Source organism: Antechinus flavipes, chromosome 3 (assembly GCF_016432865.1).
Source record: "Antechinus flavipes isolate AdamAnt ecotype Samford, QLD, Australia chromosome 3, AdamAnt_v2, whole genome shotgun sequence".
NCBI lineage: Eukaryota > Metazoa > Chordata > Mammalia > Dasyuromorphia > Dasyuridae > Antechinus > Antechinus flavipes.
Genome location: NC_067400.1, coordinates 612,879,430 through 612,904,128, shown reverse-complemented (window position 1 = coordinate 612,904,128; position 24,699 = coordinate 612,879,430). Strand labels below are relative to the sequence as shown.

At 53.0% G+C, this 24,699-nt stretch overlaps 2 protein-coding genes across 5 annotated transcripts; both read right to left on the bottom strand.

The window, feature by feature from the left end:
* Nucleotides 1-7,373: 7,373 nt before the first annotated feature.
* Nucleotides 7,374-8,256, bottom strand: LOC127556136 (interferon lambda-4-like). The gene is made up of 2 exons (XM_051989036.1): nucleotides 8,150-8,256; nucleotides 7,374-8,064 (listed from the first exon to the last, which is right to left on the bottom strand). Exons 1-2 carry the CDS (start codon nucleotides 8,210-8,212, stop codon nucleotides 7,603-7,605), a joined length of 525 nt encoding a protein of 174 aa, XP_051844996.1. The 5' UTR covers nucleotides 8,213-8,256; the 3' UTR covers nucleotides 7,374-7,602.
* A 4,965-nt stretch (nucleotides 8,257-13,221) lies between these two features.
* Nucleotides 13,222-22,861, bottom strand: LRFN1 (leucine rich repeat and fibronectin type III domain containing 1). Of its 4 annotated transcripts, none has more exons than XM_051989020.1 (4): nucleotides 22,779-22,861; nucleotides 20,821-20,850; nucleotides 17,880-19,317; nucleotides 13,222-15,253 (listed from the first exon to the last, which is right to left on the bottom strand). In XM_051989020.1, exons 3-4 carry the CDS (start codon nucleotides 19,292-19,294, stop codon nucleotides 14,332-14,334), a joined length of 2,337 nt encoding a protein of 778 aa, XP_051844980.1. In that variant the 5' UTR covers nucleotides 19,295-19,317; nucleotides 20,821-20,850; nucleotides 22,779-22,861; the 3' UTR covers nucleotides 13,222-14,331. The 4 variants fall into 4 exon arrangements, with proteins under 4 accessions (XP_051844980.1, XP_051844981.1, XP_051844982.1 ...); XM_051989021.1 differs by lacking the exon at nucleotides 22,779-22,861 and adding an exon at nucleotides 21,427-21,583; XM_051989022.1 differs by lacking the exon at nucleotides 20,821-20,850 and having other exon boundaries at nucleotides 22,779-22,851.
* Nucleotides 22,862-24,699: the final 1,838 nt, after the last annotated feature.

The following is a 24,699-nucleotide window of genomic DNA, read 5'->3' as shown; positions in this document are numbered from 1 at the left end:
TAATCTTATTTCCTTTTTCAACAAGAAATCTAGTCTTATAAATGAGAAGAATGCTGTGGAAACAAATTACTTAGATTTCAGCAAAGCTTTCAATAATCTTGTCTTATTCTATTGGAAAGGATGGAGAGATATGGAATAGATGATAATACAATCAGATGGGTTCAGGACTGATTAGGTAAAAAGTAATTTTTAGTGATTCAGTGTCAACATTGCTTATCTCTGTGCTATTTAACATGGTTATCAATAACTTGGGTAAACACACAGATGATGAGCTCATCCTTTTTGCAGATGACACAAAGCTGCGAAGGGTAACATAGTGGACAACAGCATCCAAAGGATCATGGCAGACCAGAACACTGGGCTAAACCTGATAAAATTCAGGTTAAGATAAATGTAGGGTAAATTCAGGTTAGAAAATTCAGTTGGGATAAATGCAAAATCTTGCATTGGAGTAAAAAAAAATCATCATTCTCTCAATAAAATTAAGAAGTTAAGGGTAAACAGTGGTTATTCTGAAAAGAATTAGATCTTACTAGCTCATAGGCTCAAAATAATTCCACAGTGGGATATGACAAGCCAAAAAAAAGATAATGGTCTGCTTCAAGAAGTGCATATTTTATGTGATATTCCTGGGATTTTACTCTTAGGGTTTCTTTCAGACGGTGATCAGTAGATTGTATCTACTTTCATACTTTGATTCTAATAGTTTTCATTTTAACAATTTTTTGAAATATAGTTTTATTTTTTGTTTATTTATTTATTTATTGGTGGGAAATGAGTAGTGCTGAGTTTGCTCCAGGTAGCTCTAACCAACCACCTCTTCAGTTAGAGAAAAAACACATAATCAACAAGCACAGTCAAAGAAAACAATTTACAATATCCAGATCGTCTTCTCCTATTAAGTTTCTTTTCTTTTTCTTTCTCTCTTTCTTTTTTTTTTCTTTTTTTGCTGAGGCAATTGGGGTTACATGATTTGGCCAGGATTACACAGATGGGAAAGAATGTAAGTGTCTTAACAGCAGAAACTATCTTTCTTTTTCTTATTTGCTTCTCCAGCACTTAGTACAGTACTTGGCACATAGTAAGTATTTAATAAATGGTTTTTGAATTTGGATGTCCAAAAGCACATTTCTTTTTCTTTACCTTGAGTCTACCACCACTTGGTAGTAGAGGACCTTCTTTCTCATAGAGGACCAAAATGACATCACTATATTAGAGTCCAGTTACAGTGTACTTGACTGTATCTGATCAGACCAATATGAGCTCAGAATGCTCTGCCAGAGGTTGGGCACAAATAGTCCCTATGGACATATGGTATGCTTCTCTAACTTTGCATATCTCATGTTTCTTCTGAGTTTGTTCAATTCTGCTTTGCTCATAGAGCATGGCACCTTCTCTGATGAGAGCATGCCATGCTGAGGGATCTTGTGCCAGAATCTCCCATGTCATGCAATTGATTCTAAAGTTCTTAAGAGAGACTTTGAGGTTGTCCTTTTATTGCTTTTTCTAACTACCTTGTGAGCATTTGCCCTTTTTGTCAAGTGCAAATTTGAACCACGTGATCAACTCAACAGTCATGCTCTGTGAAGTAGAGTTGGAACACTCACAATTTACTTCAAAAAAGGACTTCAGTGTCTTGTCCTGCCAGATGATCTTCAGAATCTTCCTAAGACATTTCAAATGGAAGTGATTTAGTTTCCTGGCCATGGTGCTAGTAGATTGTCCAAGAACAGAACCACTGCTTAGTCAAGAGGTGGGTAGCATGCTTGATCATATGTTCTCTAAAGACACTGATCATCGTTCTTAGGTCCTCGGAATCCAAGAAACCTAAGAAACCTAGATGGTTTGTCTTTTCAATCTTGTTGTTTTTGTAAGTACTGTACTTCTGTCTCCACTCACTTCACTCTGTATCAACTCATTCTGCCCAGGATTTTCTGCAAAACTGTCTCTCATCATTTCTTCCAGCACAATAATGTTCCACTACATTCATATACCATAATTTGTTCACCCATTTTCTAATTGATCATCACCTCTTCTCCCTCCACCTTCTGTTTTTACTTGTCCCTTCATGATAGGGAAGTTTGTTTTCCTTGGTACTATTCCCTGCCTGATATTATCCTCTCTCTGAATGCCATGCCTTCCCCCCTACTCTCTCCCCACTTGTCTCCTTATTGAGACATTATTGAGAACTACTTGTATCTATTTGGCTTTTCCTGTATCAGATAAAAATAAGGTTCACCTGATGTCATACCCCTACTCATTCCTCCATGTTTGTATACTCTCTCTTAATTATGAAAAATATTAAGTTCCATCCCTTGATTGTTCCTTTCTAGATATTCCTTTTCCTTTTCTTCTCTCCCTTTTAAAATCCTCAAAACAGAACCAATGAACTCCCAAGAACTCTGTTTTTTCTATTTAACTCCCTCAGAGTCCTTTGAAGATATTAAAGTACTGAAGGGTCATTGGTTTCTTTTCTCCCATTTAGAATGTTAGCACTACATCATCATACAACTAATTCCAATTCCTCAAATACATTTAACTTTTAAGATTTCTTTGGACTCTTGTGCTTGCACTTCAAAGTTCCTATTCATCTCTGATCTTGTTGTTAGAAATGTTTTATAGTTCCCTTTTCCATTAAAGTTCATTTTTTTTATCCCATAGGATAATACTCAACATGGTAGGGTAAATGGTTATTTGTCGTAAGTGTATATATAGCCTTTTGTAATATTGGATTTTAAGGTCTTTAGTTTAATAATACAAACTGCCAGGTCTTATAGGATTCTGTCTTGGTACATGAACTACCTCTTTCTTGCTACTTACAATACTTTTTCTTTGATATTGAAACTCTGGATTTTTTAATAGGATACTCCTGGGACTTCTCCATTTGGGGTGATCACTAGTTTATTTCTTCCTTCATCCTCTGGTTCTATTAAATACAGGCAATTTTTGTTTTTTATGATTTCTCAAAATATAGTATTTTTTAAAAATCAGGCTTTTCAGAGTCTGGTTATCCTTAATCAGCTATCCCTTTCCCCATTTTTCAATCTTTTGATTTATTCTAATACTTTTTGCTGTCTCATGGAGTCAATGATTTCTGTTTCAACTCTTTTAGTTTTCAAATAGTCCATTACTAAATAAGGTTTACCCCTTTCTCTTCTAAATTTATCCTTCTTTTGACTCTTTCATATAGAACTCTTTAAAAAAAATTTTTAACCTCTTTATTTCTTGTAAACCTTCATATAGTGCTTGTGGGGAAATCTTCATACACCCCTCCCACCTCGCCACTCCTCACCTTAAGAGTTTCTGCTTGAAGTTGTTATGGAGTTATTTTCTTCTTTTGAGGGGGACTCTCTACATTTGGAATCATTTTCAATTCTGGATGGCATCTTCTGGGATCTACTCATCTCTCCTAGTCTAATTCCTGAATTTTTCAATGGTCAGGTTTTAACTCTTATTGACCATTCTGCTTGATCTCACTATATTCCATGGATTTCAATGCTGACCTGTTTCTTCTGGGGTTAGGTCCTCCTTGATCTTTGAGATTTAGAACACTGCATCTTCAGAGTCCTTTCAGGACCTTTTTTTTTTTTTTTTAACTTTTTATTGACAGAATCCATGCCAGGGTAATTTTTTTACAGCATTATCCCTTGCACTCACTTCTGTTCCAATTTTTCCCCTCCCTCCCTCCACCCCCTCCCCCAAATGGCAAGCAGTCCTTTACATGTTAAATAGGTTACAACATATCCTAGATACAATATATGTGTGCAGAACCGAACAGTTTTCTTGTTGCACAGGGAGAATTGGATTCAGAAGGTATAAATAACCTGGGAAGAAAAACAAAAATGCAAGCAGTTTATATTCATTTCTCAGTGTTCTTTCTTTGGGTATAGCTGCTTCTGTCCATCTTTGATCAATTGAAACTGAATTAGTTCTCTTTATCGAAGAGATCCATTTCCATCAGAATACATCTTCAAACAGTATCGTTGTTGAAGTACATAATGATCTCCTGGTTCTGCTCATTTCACTTAGCATCAGTTCATGTAAGTCTTGCCAGTCCTCTCTATATTCATCCTGCTGGTCATTTCTTACAGAACAATAATATTCCATAACGTTCATATACCACAATTTACTCAACTATTCTCCAATTGATGGGCACCCATTCATTTTCCAGTTTCTAGCCACTACAAACAGGGCTGCCACAAACATTTTGTCACATACAGGTCCCTTTCCCTTCTTTAGTATCTCTTTGGGGTATAAGCCCAGTAGAAATACTGCTGGACAAAGGGTATGCACAGTTTGATAACTTTTTGAGCATAGTTCCAAATTGCTCTCCAGAATGGCTGGATGTGTTCACAATTCACCAACAATGTATCAGTGTCCCTGTTTTCCCACATCCCCTCCAACATTCCGCATTGTCTTTCCCTGTCATTCTAGCCAATCTGACAGGTGTGTAGTGGTATCTCAGTCCTTTCAGGACCTTGAAGCCTCTGGGTGCATGATCTTGGTTTTATTTGTGTGGGTCTACCTTATTGCATCTGATAGCTATTGCTTTCCAAGAGCTTCCAGAGACCGTTTGAAGGATTATATTTTACCTGGGATTTTTTCAATGCAGCCTTTTACTCCAGACATAGGACTCTCTAGGTTATAATTGTTTCTTACACTTCTCTCTCATGCTGGGATATTCCAGTCTTGTTAACCTGCAGTGGCTGCTTTCCTATTTCCTGTGACCTGCTAGTGGCTTCTTGGATTTCTGAATCATTATTTGGCTTTATGAGAATTCCAGATTTTTGCTAGAGTAGTGATGGGGAGCTAGGTGGTCTGCTTCCATTAAGAAAGCTATTTTGGCTTTGATTGGAAGTCTAATAGCCACTTTTAAGTATTTGAAGGACTATCCCATGAAACTCTTTGATCCCTGATTTCTTGGCTGCTCCCTGAATAAGACACCGGTTCTCTTCACTATGGGCATTTTCTGTGGCTGGCTGTCCCCTATGCCTGGGATGCCCTTCTGTCTTTGCTCTCCTAAGCTTCCTTTAAATTCCAGCTAAATTTTTTTTCTCTTTCTGTCTCTCTGTCTCTGTCTCTTTTTCTTCCCTCTCTCCCTCCCTCTCTCCTCTCTAATCTCTTTTACTTCTAGTGCCTTCCCTTTATTAATTGTTTCCTATTTATCCTGTATATGACTTGCTTTGTCTATATTTGTCTCCATGTTGTCTTCCCACAGTTGATGTGTAAAGGTAGGAACTATCATTTGCCTCTTCTTGTATCCCAATGCTTAGCATAATGCCAGGCATGTAGTAGGCACTTAATAAATGTTCTTTGATTGATTGAAGTCAAGGAAGGATTAGACCCAAATGGGTGGAAGTTGTGAAGGAGCCATGAGGAAAAATTTCCTAACAATTGGAGTTGTCCCATCAGGAATAGGATGGCTTGGAAGGTTTGAGTTCCTCTTCCTTAGAGGTCTTCAAGCAGACAGATTTCCACTTATTGGGTAAATTATAATAGGGATTGCTTTTTAATTTAATTTTTTTTGTATGGGTTGGACTAGATGGTGAGTGAGGTATCCTTGAATTCAAGTTCTGTGATTCTGTCACATGATCTAATTGGGAAATGAGTAGGAAAGATCAACATACCTACATATGAAAGTACAAAATGCATTAGGGGGCCAGGAGGGAGCAGAAGTGGCTGAGGAGAGGAGGAAATGGGTGGGATAGAAGGTGCCTCCTAAACTGAGCTCTGAAGATAGACAAGAAGGGGAGGATTCTTTCTTCCTCCCTTCCTCGGTTACTCATTTCCTCCCTTGGCTGGTCCCAACATAAGGCATAACTTCTTAATGAGCACCTTTATGTCGAAGGGCTGCCATGCTGTAGTTCCATTCCAGTGAGACAACCACCAGTCCTTTATGGGAGCCTTCCCTGAGCTACATTGATTGACCTCTTAGATTCGCCTCAAAGACTTTTTTTTTTTTACCCATTGTTGAGTTTGAGTGGCAGCTCTCCAAAGCAGGGAGCTCAGGTTCCCACACCAAGTCTATATCTCTGACTCATTCCTTGGAACCAAAGTATGTCAGAGATAGAAGGATTTATGGGACACTTCCGTTTCCATCTTCCTACTTTCTTTCCCTTCCCCACCCCTCCCCGCCACACCCAACATACACACACATTTTGTAGGGAAACAAAAACAAGAAATATTTGGGAAGGTGCAATCACCAAGTGATTCAGGAATTGGCTGCAGAACTGGCCCGGAGCAGTCCCGCTCCTCCCCGCCTCTCCACCCCAAAACATTGCCCTTCACTTATTTTTGATGGGACCCTGAGATTTTTAAGAATGTGATGAAGACTTTGAGCTGCCGTCCTGTAGGCCCGGAGTGGGTGTGCAAGGAGTGAGTTACAAGACGCCATCTTTTGGAAGAGGTTTATAAATAACGATAAATTATCAGGGAAAAGAAGGGGAAGGAAAATGACTTAAAAAATAACATCTGTAGCCTATTGACAGAATTATACCTCACAGAGGTTTCACAATCTACTCTTCACAAAGTATCGTATTTTAGGAAGCATTCTGCAAAAGTCAAGGCCTTTTCCCCATGTGCAACCTTAGGAGGTGGGCAGGATAATGACATTCACATTTGCAAAACCATTTCATGGACAGAACACGTTTCTCACGACAATCTTGTGAGCGAAATACTTCAAGTATGATCTCCATGTTAAAGGAGGAAATTGTGATCGGGTTGGGTAAGTGACTTGTGCAGTGTTCCACAGTCATCACGAAGGCTGCAGACTCCAGGTCCATTTTCCTTTGCATCACACTCCAACGACTTGGTGTATTATTCCCATTTTCCAGATTGGATAATTTCTCCAAAGTGAAATTGGGTAGACAATGACAAAGGCAGGATTTGAACCAAGATTTCCCGATTGCAGGTATCCCTCGAATTTCTATCACACTACCCTTTTTTTTAGTCCCATTTTGCAGCTGTGGGGATACTGAGGTTCAAGGAGATGACGTGAATTGTCCAACCGGACCACCCGGATTTTTCTTTTGAGACAATCGGGGTTAAGTGACTTTGCCCGGGTTACGCAGCTAGTTCTGAGTGAAATCAGATCCTCCTAAATCCAGGGCCGGGATTCTACCCACTGCGCCACCAAGCCGCCCCACCTCAGTGATTATAACGTCCCCCATTCCCGCGCGCCCTACCCGGCCCCGGGCCTGGGGTTTTGAACCTGAGGCACTGCACAAATCCCAGGTCTCCTGCCATCTGATGATGTTCTCTGGAAATGAGCGCTGGCGAAGGCACAACGGGGAGCCCGACCCCCTCACTGGCCAGTTGGCGCAGGGACACAGTCCCGGCTGGTGGAAAGCGCCCGTGGAGCAAAGCGCTTTGGATCCGGGACTACTTAGCTGAGGCACAGGGCCCTGCGAGAATCGCCAGCTTCAGGTCAAAGGTGAGCAGCCTCAGGAGGCTGAGAACCGTCCGGACTTCGCGACATCGGGGACTTTCCTAGCGGAGAACGCACGCATCCTCGCTTTTTTCCCTTCGGGATCGCTCCCCTTCTCCCCTCCCCCCCCAACTTCCCCGCCCCGCAGGCTTCAGGCTCTCCTTCCTCCCGCCTCATTACACTCTTACCGATGTCTTGGCTTTGTGTTTTCTTTTCTTTTTCTCGGAGCCCCGATCCACTCCGTCCGGCTTGCCGTGGATGGGGGGCGCTTGAGTGTCGAAATCTAGGGGCTGAGCCCATCCCCCCTGTCCGGGGCGCGCTCTCTTTGGGGCCCGCGTCCAGGGCTGTGCAATGGAGGGATTTTCCGCAAGCCGGCGTTCCGCTAAGCGGGACGCTTCCCTGGATCTGCCCGCCCGGGCTCCACCGTGTTCAGAGTCTGGGGCGCCAGGACTAGCGGAAGATTGAGAGAGGGAGCCGAGGCTGGGCCGGGACACGCAGGCGACCACGTCGCTCCTCACGGCCGAGAGCAGCTCCAGGACCGGGACGGCGCTGGCAGCCAGAGCGGGGCGACTCAGGTTCCGCAGAACGGACTCGGTGGCGGCCAGAGCGAGGGCCACCTGATGGAGCCGGGTGCAGGGCTGGGGGAGACACGCCACTTGGAGAGATGGTCCTGGGAGCACCCTCCCAGGGTTCCCTCCCCTTTCCCGTGTCCTAGGGTCTCACCGAGACTTTCCGGGTTTCCTTTTGCCTAAAAAACGTGCAATTCCTCTTTCCCCAACTCAGCATCTCTTGCTCCTGAGAGAGAAGGAGAAGGAAAAGGAGGAGGAGGAGGAGGAAGAGGAGAAGGAGGAGGAGGAAGAAAACCTTTAGGAGGAATGGGGAACTCTATCCCCTAGATAGAGGGGGGACTCCTGGGAGATTGCTGGGAAAGGGACGAGGCTAGAGTGTGCTGGGTCCTGAGACTCGGGGAGGCTTGGCTCGGGGCTCGGGGCTCCGGGACGTCGAATCTCATAATAATAGAGCGCACTCAGAAACCCTTAGGACGGGGGCTACAGCTGCCAAGGTAGGTCACCACTCCTCTACCGTTTAGAGAATCACCTAGAACTCCCGGAGGTGACTTAGCCAGAGTCCCCCAGCCGGGATGTGCCCCAGGTGACCCCCGAACTCGAAGCCAGCTCGCGGACTATAGCTCCAGAGAGTTCTGGGAGGATTGCAAGGCTTTTCCCCTGTATTCTGTCCTTTAGCCTTAGCCACAACCTGGGGAGGACCCCTGGTCATCATCCCATCGTCTGCTAAGGAAGCTAAGGCTTATATTCCACAGCCAGGCGATATCCTGGGCAGAATTCGAATGCGGGTATCCCAGCGGTCTCAGCGGTCTCTTGCTCCACTATGCTGACAAACTGGCTACGTTCCCAGATACTTGCGTCCCTGAGCAGCTCGGGGCAAAAGGTGGGGAGCCTGGCTATCTGGACCCCTGGTCTGGGAAGGGCTGAAGGGCTAGTGAATTGGGCTTTCGGAAATCCCGGCTCCGTGACTCACATATAAATCCCTGAACGTTTTGACAGCCTCCAGTGTCTTAGGATTCAGGGAGTAATAATGTCCGAGGCTGCAGTGCCTCGGGCGCGGGACGTCGGGGTCCCCTGAGCCCTGAAGCACCCAGAGCGCCAGAATGAAGGAGATCGGGAAGCTGAGTCCCGATGGCATTGTGGATCGGGGTTAAAGTGGAGGACAAAGGGGCTCCCTCCCAGCCTTTGTGCCCTCCGGCGCGAAGCCTCCTTCCCTCCTGGGTGAGGTGCGATCTGGAGATACCCAGGATCGTTTGCGCTTCTGCTCGGGCCCATGATGCTGGATTTTATCTTTTAGCGGTGAGGGGGCGGTCGGAGAGGGAAAGGGAAAAAGGAAAATCAATAAAAGCGCTCGAGGACCTCAGGAGCGAGGGCCAGGCCTGCCAAGACCTTCCCTGGCTTTTCAAACGGGCACGTGCCGTGCTTTCCTCACCCAAAACCAGGATTACGTCAGACCCCCTCCCCCTCTCACCTCTCCATCTCCTCTACCCCGTTTCTGTCTCTTTGGGTTTCCCTTATTGAGTCTCTGTTTCTTTGTGTCTTTCTGCCTCTCTTCACTTTTTCTCTCCCAGCCCTCTGGGTGTATGTCCTCTTCTCCCCCACCCCTCTATTTCTCCTGCAGTTCCTTTCTTCCCTTCTACCCCACCCCCACCCGTCCTCTGTCCTATTGCTGTGATTTTCTAATTAAAGGATTATAGAGTTGGAAGGGAATCCGACTGGTTCAGTTTATTGTTAAGGAAACTGAGGAACAGAGAGGTGGGTTTTAGGAGAAGACAATAGGGTTAAATGACTTGCCCAGGGTCACACAGCTAGCAAGTGTCCCAGACCCGATTTGAAGTCAGGTCCTCCTGCCGGAGAATCAGCATTTTCGCCACTGGCCCTCCTAACTGCCTCCAGAGAGGGCTTTCTTTTTTAAGCCAAGGATCGTTCTTCCTTCCAGAAGACTTCTAAAGGAGATTTAAAAGGGAGTCTCTTAAACTCCCAAGTCCAACAATCCACCTTGTATTTGGCTCTCTACTCCTGTGTTTCTCTTTCCTCTCATCTTCAATGGGCCTAGAATCAGGAAGACCTTACTTCAAATCCTGTCTCTGACAATTATTAGATGTGTGACCCTGGGCAAGTCACTTAACTCTGATTGCCTCCCCCCCAAAACGTACCTCTCTGTGCCTCAGTTTCCTTGATTGTAACATGGGGTGATAATAACATCCATCATGCAGCGTTTTGTGAGGATCAAATGAGCTATTTGTGAAATATTTAGTAAAGTGCCTGGCACATAGTAGGCACTTTATCGCTTCTTTTTCCCCCCATGCCTATCCCACCTTACAGCTGGACCTCTCTGAGGGCCTTGCCTGCCACCTGCCAGCACAGACACCAGCAACTGTGCTCATTTTCCAGAGAGGATTCCCAGGGTCTCAAGGTAGGGGTGACAGCGTTACTGAAGGAGGGAGGAGTGATGTTGAATTTCGGGGGTCTTTTCAGAGAAGGGGGCAGGGAGCTTGAAGGGCTAGCGACGGGGAAGTCCCTCCCAGGGGTTTTCCAATGACCTAACAGGTGACAACAGCCTGTGACCTAGCTGGCTGTTGATCCTCCTGTGAGTCATTTTCTTTTTACCCATTTGCGTTTCATCGATAAAGGGATTCTCCAACCCGGGACTAAACAAGGGGGCGGGGCCTTTCTTCTGGGCTACGGGACAGCCACTCAGATGACAGCGCAGGTGGAGAGTGGGGAGGGAGGGAAGACGGGGGCGGGGCTGGGAGGAGGCTGGCAGGCCCCGCAGGCCTACAACTGTCACTATTCCCTAGGCAGGCGAGAAGGAAGATCATCCAATTTGAGAGGGGAGGGAGTCTTTAAAGGGCTGCGAGCGGCTCTCCCCGACGCTGCCTCTAAAGCTTCTTGTCCTGTTATTGGTTTAATTTTCGGATGGGCTCTCACAGGTGCAGAGACAGACACAGAAGCATAAATAGTGCTGGGGTTCCAGTCTGGATTCCCTGACTCCAAATCAAGGGCTTTGTCATAATAGGATTCTAGATTTCAATCTGGAAGGGTTACCTAGTCCAATTCCACAATAGGATTCTAGATTTCAATCTGGAAGGGTTACCTAGTCCAGTTCCACAATAGGATTCTAGATTTCAATCTGGAAGGGTTACCTAGTCCAATTCCACAATAGGATTCTAGATTTCAATCTGGAAGGGTTACCTAGTCCAGTTCCACAATAGGATTCTAGATTTCAATCTGGAAGGGTTACCTAGTCCAGTTCCACAATAGGATTCTAGATTTCAATCTGGAAGGGTTACCTAGTCCAATTCCACAATAGGATTCTAGATTTCAATCTGGAAGGGTTACCTAGTCCAGTTCCACAATAGGATTCTAGATTTCAGTCTGGAAGGGCCACCTAGTCCAATTCCACAACAGGATGCTAGATTTCAGACTGGAAGGGCTACCTAGTCCAATTCCATAATAGGATTCTAGATTTCAATCGAGAAGGGTTACCTAGTCCAATTCCTTCATTTTACAGGTGAGGAAACTGAAGCCCAGAGAGGTCAAATGGCTTGCCTAAAGTCACACAGCTGGTATGAGATGAAAGACAGAATTTGAACTCAGGTCCTCCGACTTCAAATGCAGTGTGCTTACCTCTGAACCTCACATCATCTCCATAGCGTAGTATCACTTTTGGCGATACTTCAGAATCCTTGGACTGCTTGGGTTTGGGCACAGAACTGGCTTAAAACAATGTCCATAATGGACCAGAATGTGGGGATGGCTTCTTTAGGAGAAAATGGTTTCAGAGTCAATGGGGGAGAGGGTGAGCTGTTAACACAAAAATTCACTTTAATTCCAACTTTCCGTAGGGAAAGTATGAAGAGTTAATCCACACAGTACACATTCAAAACCCTCTATTTCGCAAAAATCCACCCCCAGATTTATGCCATTGGAGTCAAGATTTATTCTCTGAATCCTTGGGGTTTGCTCCCGTCTCCCAGTCACCTGTGGAGCCAGAGAAAAGCTCCCCAGTTAGATGAAGCTAATGAGAAAGAAATTAGCCAATGTTGATGGCAGAAGTGGCCCTTGACCTCCGGCCTCCTGGAAATCCACTTTTCCCAGCATTCCCCTCTTGCCTAGTTTTGTCCTCCATCTGAAGTGTGGGGGCTTCCAAGTCCCAACTGGTAACCCTGCCAAGATGCTCTGATTTTAAAGTCAAGTCGTCTGCCTCTTATGGAAGTGAGCCCAGTTCACAGGACTGTTCCAAGCTCGAGGTGATGGGTTCTAACCCCCCTCTCTTTCTGCCATTGTGGGCTTCTCTTGGGGGTGTAGTACCTCCTCTTTGCAGTGGAGGCCTCCAGAGATCTGGAGCCGGTTGGCAAAGACCTTGGGGCGTCCCAAAGTATGATTAAGGGTGCTCCGGGGAGAGCCCATCAGGAGCTACTATGTCAAGTGAAAGCCTCCTTTGAATTCATCTTGGCCAAAATAACCTTTGTTTCTGCCGGCTTCCCTTTCTCTTGGAGCTGTCTTCCTCCTTTTTTTCATCTATCTCCTTCCCTCTTTCTCTCTGGCTCCATTCTTAGCCTGTCTCTCTCCCCATCGATTACTAGAACATTTATTGAGAAGCTGCTGCCCCTGCAGGGTCCGTCTCTCCCTCTCCCTCTCTCCCCACTCCACTGTCTCTGTCCCTGCTTGTTTCTCAGCCTCCCTGCCTGCCTCCCATCCCCCCTCTGCAGTCTGCAGTCTTTTCCATCCCCCCCTTCTCTCAAAGACGTCTCTGCTTCTATTTCCGTCTCTCTCCATCCCCCGCCTGCTTGGCCCCAAGGGGACATAGGGCTGGCTCTGCCCCCGGCAAACCCAGGAAACTGGGGCCTCATATATGCATCCCCAGACCAGGTAGGGAGGAGTTTTGAGTCCCCAAGGACACCTCTCCCCCCCCCCTGACCATTTCTGTGTTCTGCCTTTTTGCTGATCCTTCCAGCTCTCCAAATCCAACACTAGCTTGCCACTGCCACCAGGAGCTCTGTACCCCCATACTGCTGGCCCCTTTACTCAGTCTGCCACTCACCTCCTCTTTCCATCTCCCCCCTCCCCAGCCCCATCACTCTTCCCCTTCCAAATAGGATCGTTTTCCCATCCTCCTCCTCCGGCCATGGATTTGCTGCCTTTCTGGGCCCCATCTCTTGCCCTTTCCTGAACTCTAACCTAAATCCCTTCCCCGCCCACTCCACACACACATCACTCGGGGGCTCAGACACAGAAAAGTTTAATTCTGCTGCGACTGGAAGCCCCCGGCTGGGGGGAGGGGTGTTGATGGAAGAGGATTTGGTTTGGTTTGGGGTAGGTCCTAGTTCCAGGCCTACAAAGGGAAACCCTGAGTCCGAGGCCAGGACCAGCCCAGAATGAAGATGAGGAGGGAGAGCCAGGTTGGGGAGGTCAAAGAGATGGGTATGATTGGGGGCAGGGGTCAGATGAGGGTGATGGAAGTGATAGGGAGAGATGGGAAAGATGGGGGGGAGAGGAGGCAGTGTGGTGCATCGATCAGAGCCACAGACTGGCGATCGGGAGACCCCGATTCTAGCCCGGCTGTGCCACTAACTGGCTGTGTGTCCTCAGGCAAATCCCGTTCCCTCTCTGGGCGAGTTTCCCCGCATGTACAATGGAGCAGGGAGCAGACTAGGGTGTCTAAGCCCCTTCCAGCTCTAACACTGTGATCCTTGGAGTCAGGGAGGGGATGAGTGAGGGTCCTTGGGAGCAGAGCGAGAAAGAGTGGCAGTGGGAGAGGGGGGATGATTACGGGGTCATGATTCGGGGAAACACGCGACAGAACAAGATCTAGTCCAGCCAGATACAATAAATAGGCCCCCCTCCCCCTCCCAGCAACCCCCCCTTCCCCTGCCCCGGTGGGCGCCTCCTCCCCGGAGGGCCTCCCGGGGCTGCATCCACCAGTCCCCGGTGGGGAGTGTCGTGTCTCAGTGCTGCTAAGTGTCCGCCCCGCGCTCCGCTGTGTAAGGCACCGGCTCCCGCGAGGTCCCGGAGCGCGCGTGAAGAACCCGGGGTGGGGTAGAAAGGGGAAGAGAGGAGACCCGACGCGTCCATGCTACTCCCCTCCCCCTCCAACTCAGCCCCTCCCCCGCGCGTGGGCGGGGCCGGGCCGAGAAGGAGCGGGGCTTCCCTTTGGCTCCCTCCCCTCCCCTCTCCCCCCAGCCGATCCCCCTTCTCCCCTCGGGTCCCAGGCGTCCAGATGGCGGAAGTGTCCCCCCCGGAAGTCCGTGCCTCGGGTGGAGAGGAGGGCACGCACTCCCCGCGGCCGGGGAGTAGGAGGCGCCCCAGGCCGGGCCGAGGTCCCAGGGCTCCCGCTCACACGGTGCTCTCCAGCATCCACTCGGTGCTGGTGAAGGCGAGGCGGGCCCGCGCGGGGCTCAGGCCACCCAAGCCCCCGTCCTCGTCCAGCAGGTGGGGCGTGGAGCGGTGGCGCTTTGTCCGCTTGGCCCGGCGCGGGTAGCTGTGGCTCTGGAAGAGTGCGCCATAGTCCCCGTCGAAAGAGTAGCGCTGCCGGGGGGTCCGGCCCGGGGGAAGCGCGGGGGCTGAGGCCGGCGCCGAGGTCCCCAGGGGAGCCCCCGAGCGGCTTCGCCGCGGGCCCGCGGGTCCCAGCTGCGGCCGCCCATCCTCCTCCGGCCCGGTCGTCCCTGCCTCGGTCCCCGAGGGCAGCAGGCAGAGCGACGTGGAGGAGCCGCCACCGCCCAGCGGCCGGGCCGGGAGCCGCTCCGCCTCCCCCGCCGGGGGCTGCGCCGCCACCGCCCCCTCGGCCTCGACCTTGACTTTCTCCTTGTCTGGCCCAGACGGCGCGGGCGCCAGCTCGTGCAGAGCCTCGTATTGGTCCAGAGCGGTGGGCGGGGGCGGGGCCGAGCCGGAGCCCGCGGCGCCACCATTGGTCTGCGAGCACACGTGGCTGACGCGCGGCGGCGCCCCCTTGTGGCCAGAGCCGGCGTCGCCGCCCGCATAGACCTTGTAGCGGATCATGAGGATGACGATGAAGACGAGCACCGAGGCCACGATGACGCCGCCGATGACGATGATCATGGTGCCCCCCAGGAAGTGAGCGTGCAGCGGACGGCACGGAGTGACCTCCCCGGCCGTGGTGAACTGCACGCAGCCCACGACGCGCGTGGCGGTCAGCGCGGTCACTCCGTCGTCGTACACGGCCAGCACGCACAGGTCGTACGCCCGCCCCGCCGCCAGGTCGTTCACCAGGAACGTCTTGCTGCTCGACGGGATCATCCTGGGGTCCCGGGAGAGAGGGAGAGAGGGGCGGGGGAACGGGAGTGAGCACCCGCCCCTCCCGTCCAGGAAGCCCCACCCCTTCAAGCAAACCCCGGCTGCTCTTCTCTCCAGTCTAGACTGCACTTGGCTGTCATTGAGCAGGCCCCGCCCCTTTGACCAAACCCCACCCACCCGCCAACCAGGCCTCCTTCCCTAAACTCCGCCTCCTCTGGAGCTGCCCCCAGATTCCTCCCCGCACGCCCCGCCCCCTGGTTTCAGAAGCCCTAGTCCAGGTAGTTTTCGGAACTGGCCCCGGGCCAGGCGATCTGGGAAGCCCTAGGCCTGATCCCCCCTTCTCGGGATTTCGAGCTATGGACCTCGTTTCAAATTCCGATTCCTCAAGTCTCTGCTCAAGTCCCACTTTCTCCAAGGCTTTCCCAACGCCTCTGAATCCCAGCTGAGACAGTCTCGTGTCTCTGCATCCCCGGAGCTCAGCTCACTACCTGTCACATCAGCCACTAGTGCCTCAGTGTCCTCTTCTGTAAAAATGGGGCCCGGATCTCTAAGGTCCCTTGGAGCCCTACATCTTAAATGGAGAAAATGGCTAAACTCTTCAGGCTCTGAATCCCGGGACTTAATGAGCCTTCTGGCGGCTAGATTAAGTCGGGCCTCGGGGTGTCTCTCCAGCCTCCCACCTAGCTCGGAGATATAGCGCTTTATGGCTCCTTTCCAAAGTGCTTTGCGCGCAATATCTCATTAGGCCTCCACAATCACCCTGTGGGGACAGGTATTATCATGCCCAGGATATATCGCGCGTAAAAGCAGGCGAGAGATTTCGTGACAAGGGTAATAAGTGCCCGAGGCAGCGATTTGAACCCCAGGCTTCCTGCCTCCAGGCGCAGCATTCTTTCCACAACATCCCGCAGCTCCTCCAGCCGGCTATCCGAAACCGTGGCCATCGCTGGCACCTTCCCCTCAAACCCTGACCTTTTCCCACTGCTGTGGGCCAGAAATAGCCTCAACCTGGAACCTCCCTTAACTCCGTTAACCCCTAAACCACCGGGGGGGGGCCTCACTCAGAAAACCTAGCGCCCGGTTTATGAGATTTCCCTAATTCCTTTCTAATTCCCTTTGCTTTTCTTATTGCTAAAGCCAACATGTCTAGCACAAGGGTAAATAATAGTGGTAATTATGGGCATCCTTGTTTCATCTTATCTGAGATGCTAAACCAGGTGGGGGCGCATCGGGTGGTGGTCCCCAGAGTCCAGGCCAAAGAAAACGTTCCACAGAGTTAACGAAGAAAAGCACTTAGCAAACTTGAAAGTGCAATTAAAAGGCCATTACTATTATTATGGCGGTTATTATCATTAAGGAGCACGCTTTCCTTTATTCTAGCCTGAGGGGCTTCCCGCTCCAAGCCAAAGCCAAAGCGTGCCCCCAGGCAGCAAGGTCGACCCTAAGCTAGCCCAACAGCCACCCTCCGCATACGCCACGCCCCAGAAGCCTTCGCCCTTCTCACAATACAAGGCCCTCCCCCTCTCTCCAAGAAATGTCAAATGCAAGAAACCCCGCCCACTGCTCTTCCTAAGCCCCGCCCCTCCCCAGGCCCCAGCCCTCTCTCCGCCCCACCTTTCCTAAAAGCCCCGACCTCCTCTAACCCCCACGTCTAGGTCCAGGTTCTAAAAGGAAAGTCTTCCTCAGCCTCCAGATCGCCACTGAACTCCCTCCCCCAAACTTCAGGGATCCTCTCTGGATTAATCGGGCTTATTGGGCCTCCGGGCTCTTTAAAGACCCTCCAGGCCCAAGAGGCTCTCATTGGTCAGGAGCTTACAGCCTGGAGTAAAAGATGGCTTCTGGTTGGGTGAGACCTCAGCCCATCTAGGCAGGCTTACAAATTAACCCTTGCCGCACTGGGAGGGGGGGTGTTGGGGGAATAAGTGGGAGGGAAGGTAGTGTTTCGGTTGGTTCCCTACTCTATCATTCCTTTAAGGAACTGGAACTAGACCCATCCTCTCCTTCTTGGGACCCAAGGGGACTGGAGGAAGATGTAGGGGCGGCTTATTTTTGCACCCCAAACATGACAGGGATATGGGAAGAGACAGAGGCAGAAGAGCTGGACTTTCCAGACATTTGGGGAGTCTGCCTGGTACAACCCACAGAGCCCCTTCCCCTCCCTTGGTATCCTTAAACCGAGGGGACTCAGGTCCCTTTTCTGTTCTGAGACTTCAGGAGACTACATGGAGGCAGTCCTAGGGAGGGGAGAAAGTCAAGAGGGTTTGGGTCAAAGGGCCCTACAGACAGAAATGCAAAAGGAAGAAAAAGGGACCGAAAAACAGAGGTGGAAGGGGGCAGCTAGGTGGTGCAGTGGGTAGAGCATCAGTCCTGAAGTCAGGAGGGCCCGAGCTCAAATCTGGCCACAGACACTTAATACTTCCTGGCTGTGTGACCCCAATTGCCTCAGCAAAAAAAAAAAGAAAAGAAAAGAAAAACAGGTGAAAGAGGAAGAAATGGAGAGACAGAGATGGAGAGACAGAGTGACAGAGAGTGGAAGAGAAAACTGATGAGACAGAAAAAGAGACTTGGAGTCCCGGCTGGAAGAAGGGGTCCAGGTGCCCGGGAGGGAGGCGAGCTCACCACAAACTCACCTGTAGACCAGCGAGTCATCGGCGGAGCTGTTGTACTGCACCTGATACATGCGGATGCCAGGGACAGGCCTCTGGGCGGGCCAGCGAATGACCACCGAGCTGGAGGTCAGCTCCGCGGCCACCAGTCTCCGCTCGGCCCCCACAGAGCCAGTCTCATTGGCCCCCGGCCGCCCCGGCGTGGCAATGTCCGAGGACCCGGGCTCACTGAGGGGGGGCGGCGCAGCAGGGGGCGGCGCCATGAGCGGCAGAGGCACCACGCACACCTCCACGGGGGCCGTGGCCTCCCCGGCCGCATTGGAGGCTATGCAAGTGAAGATGCCGCTGTCTCGGAGGGTGGTGATGGTCACTTCGAGGGTCCCGTCCCCCCGAACTCGAGTACGGCTAGAGTTGCCCAGCAGCCGCCCATCGGGGGCTACCCAGTGCACCACAGGCTCGGGGTCGCCCACCGCCTTGCAGCGCAGGCTCACGGCCTGGCCTTCCACCACGAGGGCGCGGCCGGCCGCCTGGCGCGTGATGAGGGGCGGCTCACACAGAAACTCCTCCTCCGGGATGGACCAGAAGTAGCGGTCAGTCAGGTGCTCGGGCGTGGCGCAAGTCTCCAGGTCATCCTCCCGGGTCAGCCTCCTCAGCCAGAGGAGCTCACAGTTGCAGTGCAGAGGGTTCCCCCCAAAGCTGACGGTCAGCGTGGATGGCGGCTTGGGGCCCGAGGCCTGGGCGCGCAGGAAGAGCCCGTCGGGGGGCAGCTTGTGCAGCCGGTTGGAGGTCATGTCCAGCCGGACCAGCTTGTGCAGCTGCACGAAGGTGCCCTCGGCGATGTGGTCGATGAGGTTGTGGTCCAGGGTGAGGGTGTTGAGGTTGACCATCTGGCCCACGGCCTCCCAGGGCAGAGACTCCAAGTTGTTGTAAGACAGGTCCAGGTCTTCCACGGTTCCCAGAAAGGCATCGAAGGCGGCCGGCTCCACCCAGCGGATCTGGTTGTTGCCCAGGATGAGATGTCTCAGGTTCACCAGGCCGCGCAGGTGGTCGCCCCGCACCTCCCCGAGGCGATTGCTGTCCAGGTGGAGGGCGCGCAGGGTCCGCAGGTCGGCAAAGGCGCCAGGGGCCACTTGGCCGATGGTGTTGCGGGACAGGGTGAGGTGGACCAGGCTGGTCATGTTGGCGAAGTCCCTGCGGCGCACGGCGGCGATGAAGTTGTCGGTCAGGCGTAACTCAACTACCCGGCGGTCGATGGCCGGTGGGACGAAAAGCAGGCCAGTCTTGGCACACAGCATGGTCAGAGTTGGGGATACATTTTGGCAGATGCAGCGGCCTGGGCAAGGCTGCCCAGTGGATGGGGGGGCCCCAGCCCACAGGAGGAGAAGGAGGGGCAGGGCTGGAGATGGAGGAGATGATGATGAAGAAGATCCTGGGGCCATGGTGGAGACCTCAGCGACTGGTCCTAGAGGAGAAGGAGAGGAAGCATTTGAGATGTGGGGAGGAGGGAGGGTCTCTCTGTCCTCCACTCGAATGCGGCTGCCCTTCCCAGGAGTGATGGGCTTCCTGCGGACTCACCTCGCTCCCTCTTCCAGGGACCCAGCCCCTCCTCCTCAGGACTGGAGGGAGCAGGCTTGGAGCATGTGCCATAACACAGCAGGAACTCAGAGGCTGGGCCCTGGCGCTTGTGGATTGTGGGTAGTCTTTGTTGGTGTCTAACCTCCAACCTCCCACTGCAGTGTCAGCCTACAGCTCTAATTGTGGGAATGCCTGCTCCGTCACAGACACACACACACACACACAGAGCCCCCCACTTGCTCCCGGCAAACTTTTCGTCTGGGAATCCCCCTGCGGCAGCTCCAGCCCACGGTGTGTCAGCTCCCATCACAACAGGGCCCGAGGAGGAGTGTGGAGGGAATGGGGAGAGATGCAAAGGGGGGCCTCCATATTCCACTTTACCTTATGTTCCCCACCCTATGAGCCAGGGCTTTCCTAGGAAACAAGTACCAAGAGGCCAGCAGGGCAAAGTTCCTGGCCCCTCTTTCGCCCTCTTGGAGTCCTCCATGTCTTTATCTTTATCTCTCTCTCTCTCTCTCTCTCTCTCTCTCTCTCTCTCTCTCTCGCTCTTTTTCTCAGTTCCTATGTCTGTCTGCCTCTCTTTGTGTCTCTATCTCTGCGTCCTTCTCAGTGCCTACATCTGTGTGTGTCTCCCTGTATCTGCCTGCCTCTGTCTCTCCCTATGTCTATCTCTCTGTCTCCCTCAGTTCTTCAGTGTCTGTCTGTGTCTCTGTCTCCCTTTCAGTTCCTGTGTATTTGTCTCCCGAGGTCCTCCTCTGCCCCCTTCCCCACCATCTTCCTCTGTCTCAGAGCCCCCCGGTTCTTCTATCTCTGTTTTGGCCTCTGCGTCCTCGTGCCTGCTTCTCCATCTCTGTCTGGGTTTTCTCTCTGGTTGTCTCCTGAACTTCTCAGCCCCCTTTGCCGAGTTTCTCTCTCTCTGAGTTTGGCCCAGCAGGGGTGAAATTGGGCCTCATCGGTGCCCATTGCCTAGGAAGAGAGGGAGGGAGGGAGCTCCTGCCTCCCTAGTGTGGTGACCCCCGATCCCATCTCTCCCCGGAACTGGCCATACATCCCACAGCTTGGCTCCTGCTCCCACTCCCTCTGCCCAAAGCCTCCCCCTAGCCTGTAGGGACAGTGGGCCCACCTGCCTCTCCTTCCACTTCAGCATGAAGTTCCTAGTGGGGCTATCCTTCCCAGTGCCATAAGCGGCCATCCACGTGGCGAAAGAGGACACCTGCCCCCCTCCCATTTCTCCTCCAACTTCCCCCTTCACATCCCAGCCTAAGCCCCACCCTTCCCCCCAGACATGCTCCTCCCTGGCCCCACCACAGCAGAGCATCCACCCAGGGCTCCTGAGGCTTAAAATCCAGCCCAAGCTGCCCCCTCCCCAGCACCTGCCTCCTCAGCTCACCTCTCCTCACGAAATCATGGCCGGCACCACCTGGAAAGACAGCAACATTGCCCCATCAGCCCCACTGGGGACCGGGAAAGTCCCTGCTGGGGTCCGCCTCTCATCCCTCATGCTTCAGCTTCCCCAGCCCAGGGGAACCTTGGCCCAGGCTTTGGATTCCAGGCCCTCCAGGACAACTACTGCCTTTGATATTCACTCCCACAAGTCAGCATCTGGGTCTCCCGACATTCCTTGGGGGAGACACTGCCTGTCATCTCCCCCCACCCCAATTTTGCCGATGGTGAAACAGGGAATCGGGTTGAACGGCTGGCAGTGCTTTCAAAGCGAGGAAGTGTCAGAGGCAGGATTTGCACGCAGGTCTCTGGGATCCCGGGCTCAGCACTCTCTCCCCTACCTCGAACCGCCCCTCAGAAGGGAGCGGGAGTACCCTAAGCTCAGTCCCCCCCCAGGACGCCCACTGAGGAAGGAGGGAGGGTCCGGGGACATCTCGCTGACATGCAACCCCCCGGCACATGCTTGGACATGCTTGGCCCCGGCTCACGTCGCCCCCCCCAACATCTCCAGGTCCCCACGGGAAGGCGTGCAAGGCCTGCCCCAGGGACACACCTGTGTTTGTTCATACTCTGACACACACACTCAACATCCGTCCCCACGTACACGGGCAGGTGACAAAAAGCCCAGCCACTGAAATGTGCTGGGACCCTGACACATAGATAGAGACACAGAAAGCTGTGGGAAAGGAGGAGACTGGCTGGCAGCACATGGCTCCTTACACACACACACACACACACACACACACACACACACACGCCCCGTCCCGGAGACAGACCCACGCCAGCCAGTGGCCAGCACATCCAGCACTCTGGCCTCCCAGGATCTCACTCCAGCCTCCGCCTCACCTTGGTCCAGTACTCACCACCCCCAGGGACTGTCTGGGGCCAAACCTGGCCCGAGCTGGGAGTCAAGATTTAAGGAGCAGAGAGGAGGGGTCAGAAGGTCAAGGCTCCTGAGATGGAAGTGGGCCAGGTAGGGCTGGGTCTGGGAGGGAGGGGGAGGGAGAGGGGGGTGGATGTCTGGGTTCCGCGAGGATGGGCTCCAGGGCTGTCTTATGGCTTCTCTCCAGGCCCCAATCCCCAAACACTGAAATGTGCTGGGGGGGGGGGGGGGGGGGGGGAGAGAATCCTGCAAAGAAAAGCAGACCTGGGCCTGTGGCAGGGTCCCTCAGGCCCCCCTCCCTCTGGAGGCCTAGAGGATCCCAATGGATCCGGGCAGATTCTGAAGGATCCTGGGAGATCTAGCTAGGAGGGGCAGGGCTGGGCAGGCCTCCCCCTTCGGAAGGGAGGGGGTGGTCTCCCGGCGATTCCACCTTTCTCCCCTGGAGTCCGGGTCCATGTGTCCAGCTCCCTGCCGGGCTCAGCCCCGGTCTGCTCCCGGCCCGGGGAGGAAATGACAGGGGAGGGAAAAGCCCCAGGGACCCAGGCCCACGTTGCCCCCCCCCTCCCAAGGGCTTAAGGTAGGAGCTGTCCCCGAGACACCTGGACACCCACGGAGACACATGGACAGTGTCGGAGACGCCGGGGAGACATCCGGGCCCACGGGCGGACACACACGGACACTCACACGCAGACACACGGCAGCACACAAATGCAGACAGACACACGGACACACCGACAAGCAAACACATCCGCGGACACACCGGAGCCCACACGCTCCCACAAGCACGCCGCGCCGGGCACGCCGAGGCACGCGAGCAGCCGCGGACCCCCGCGACCCCCGCCCCCCACCCCGGCCCCCCACGCGCACACAGACACACCCGGACACCCAGACCGGGGCGCCGCAGCGGCGCGGACACGCGCGCACACACATCCCACATCGCACACATCCCACCGCCCCAGCGCCCAGCACCCAGCACACACGCTCCCGTCCCCCGCTTTCCCCACCCCGGGCCCCGAGCTCACCTCCGGGGGGGCCCGGCCCCGGCCCCGGCCCGGCCCCGGGCTCTGGCTCTGGCTCCGGCCGCCGCCGCCTCGGTCCGCGCCATGGCGGGGGGAGGGGAGGGGAGGGGACGGAGAGGGAAGGGGGATGGGGACGGAGGAGGGAGGGAGGGAGGGAAGGAGGGAGGGGGGCCGGGGCCGGGAGGGCTGGGGGGAGGGGGCGGGGGGGGCGCGGTACAGCCGGAGCTCGGCGCGCGGCTCCTCCCTCCGCACAGCGCGGGGCGCGGGCGCCCGATCTGCAAAGGGGGGGGAGGGGAGCGGAAGGGAGGGGCGAGGGGGCGGGGAGGCGGGCGCGCCTGGGTCCCTCCCCTGCTCCCGGCCCCGGGAGCCGGAGCACGGCGGACCCCTCCCCACCCAGGCCCCCAGCCTAGACGCAGCGCCCCCAACCATGGCGGTCGGGCTTTGGCCCCCTCTTCTCTCCGCAGAGGGAGGGGCCGTGCCAGGTCTGGGACCCTCGGATGTCAGGATACCTGGGTTCCCTGCCTAAGGGGACCAGATGGACACACGTGGGGGCGAGATTATGCTGCAGGAGGAGGAGGGTCCCGGTGGAACGGGAAAGAGGGGGAAGAGCCTGTGATAGAGATGGAAGGAGAAGGCCCCAGGAAGAGCCAGGGAGCCCTGGAGCCCAACCTGGGAGGGACCCTGACGGGACCTACTGGCAGAGGGGACCGAGACAAAGCCAGGGAACGCCTGGGGGAGAGACAGCTATGGTTACTAGCCCTTGTACACAGGAGGTGCTCAATAATTGCAGATAGGGAAAGGACACCTGGGGCTGCATCCTTGTGGTCTATGTCCCCGCCCTCCTGGCCTCGCCCAAACCAGACAGCCTTCCTTTTTTCCAAACCCCAACCTTTTCTCTGTCTACCCATCAGGCCTGCTGATGGCTCTATTTATGATAGGATGATTCAGTTCTTTCTTGAACGCCCCCAAGAAGACCCCCACCTGGACTGAGCCTAAAAAGGATGGGATAACTGGGGAGAAGCAAAACCTGGAAAGCCAGGGCTCAGAGTCTGGTTCGGCAGAGGGGTGAGAAAGGGAGGAGGGAGGTATACTTAGAACAGACTTCAGCCCACTCATCCCTCCCCAAGGCCTCTCTGCAATCCTGCTGCTCAGCATCCCTGGTCCCCCAAAAGCCTTTCACAACATCCTCTCCATCTCCTGCTTCATCTGGTGGCTGCTCAAGTCCATTGCTCCAAGACACCCTCCGGTCTTGAGAGAATCGCAGGACTGGGAGCTGGGAGGGACCTTGAGGATGATAAGAACATACCTCTGAGTCGAAAGGGGCTAGGTCACCTGGGCCAAGCCTTCCCATTCAACTGAGTTGGGAGCTAAGGGACAAAGTGATTGGCCAGAACCCTTCAAGTGGCCTTGAGGGAGCCATCAGGAGAGGAGTCCTGTACTTTTGCCCTGTACTGGCCATTCCTGAACAGAAGCCTACTGGGTATCTTCTCCACCTGGATCTTCCAGAATTCCTCAGATCACACCCTGCTCTTCTCAACCTGGATTGGACAAAAGCCTCTGAAATTTCTATTCTGATTATTCTACCATCCAGATGGCCCCGCCTTGTCCCACCCTTGTCTAAATGACTCCAAGTGCATTGGAAGGGACAAATTACTCTAAACTTCCTGGGACAGAGAAATCAAAAGGTACTCCATGAGCCCTCCTTTTCCCTCCTAAAATCCACTAAATCAGATTTCTCTTTCTAATTATAAGGTGGTAGTTTTTTACTAACTCATAGAAAACTCTTTTTCTCTGGAAGGCCCTACCCCTTCCATCTCTGGCCTTCAGAGTCTCTCAATCCGACACCCTGACATCTTCCCCCAGCAACAGATCAGAGAAAAAAATGGAGGGGATCACAATGTTAAAACCTGCCCATTTTTAGGTT

Bases quoted from the DNA above. Each gene is read 5' to 3' on its own strand.
- LOC127556136 (XM_051989036.1), bottom strand. From the start codon at position 8,212: ATGCTGAGTTGGGGAAAGAGGAATTGCACGTTTTTTAGGCAAAAGGAA. The intron at 8,065-8,149 runs GTGAGACCCTAG...TGTCTCCCCCAG, and splicing joins AGGAAACCCGGAAAGTCTCG to CCCTGCACCCGGCTCCATCA.
- LRFN1 (XM_051989020.1), bottom strand. From the start codon at position 19,294: ATGGCCCCAGGATCTTCTTCATCATCATCTCCTCCATCTCCAGCCCTG. The intron at 15,254-17,879 runs GTGAGTTTGTGG...CCGGGACCCCAG, and splicing joins GATGACTCGCTGGTCTACAG to GATGATCCCGTCGAGCAGCA.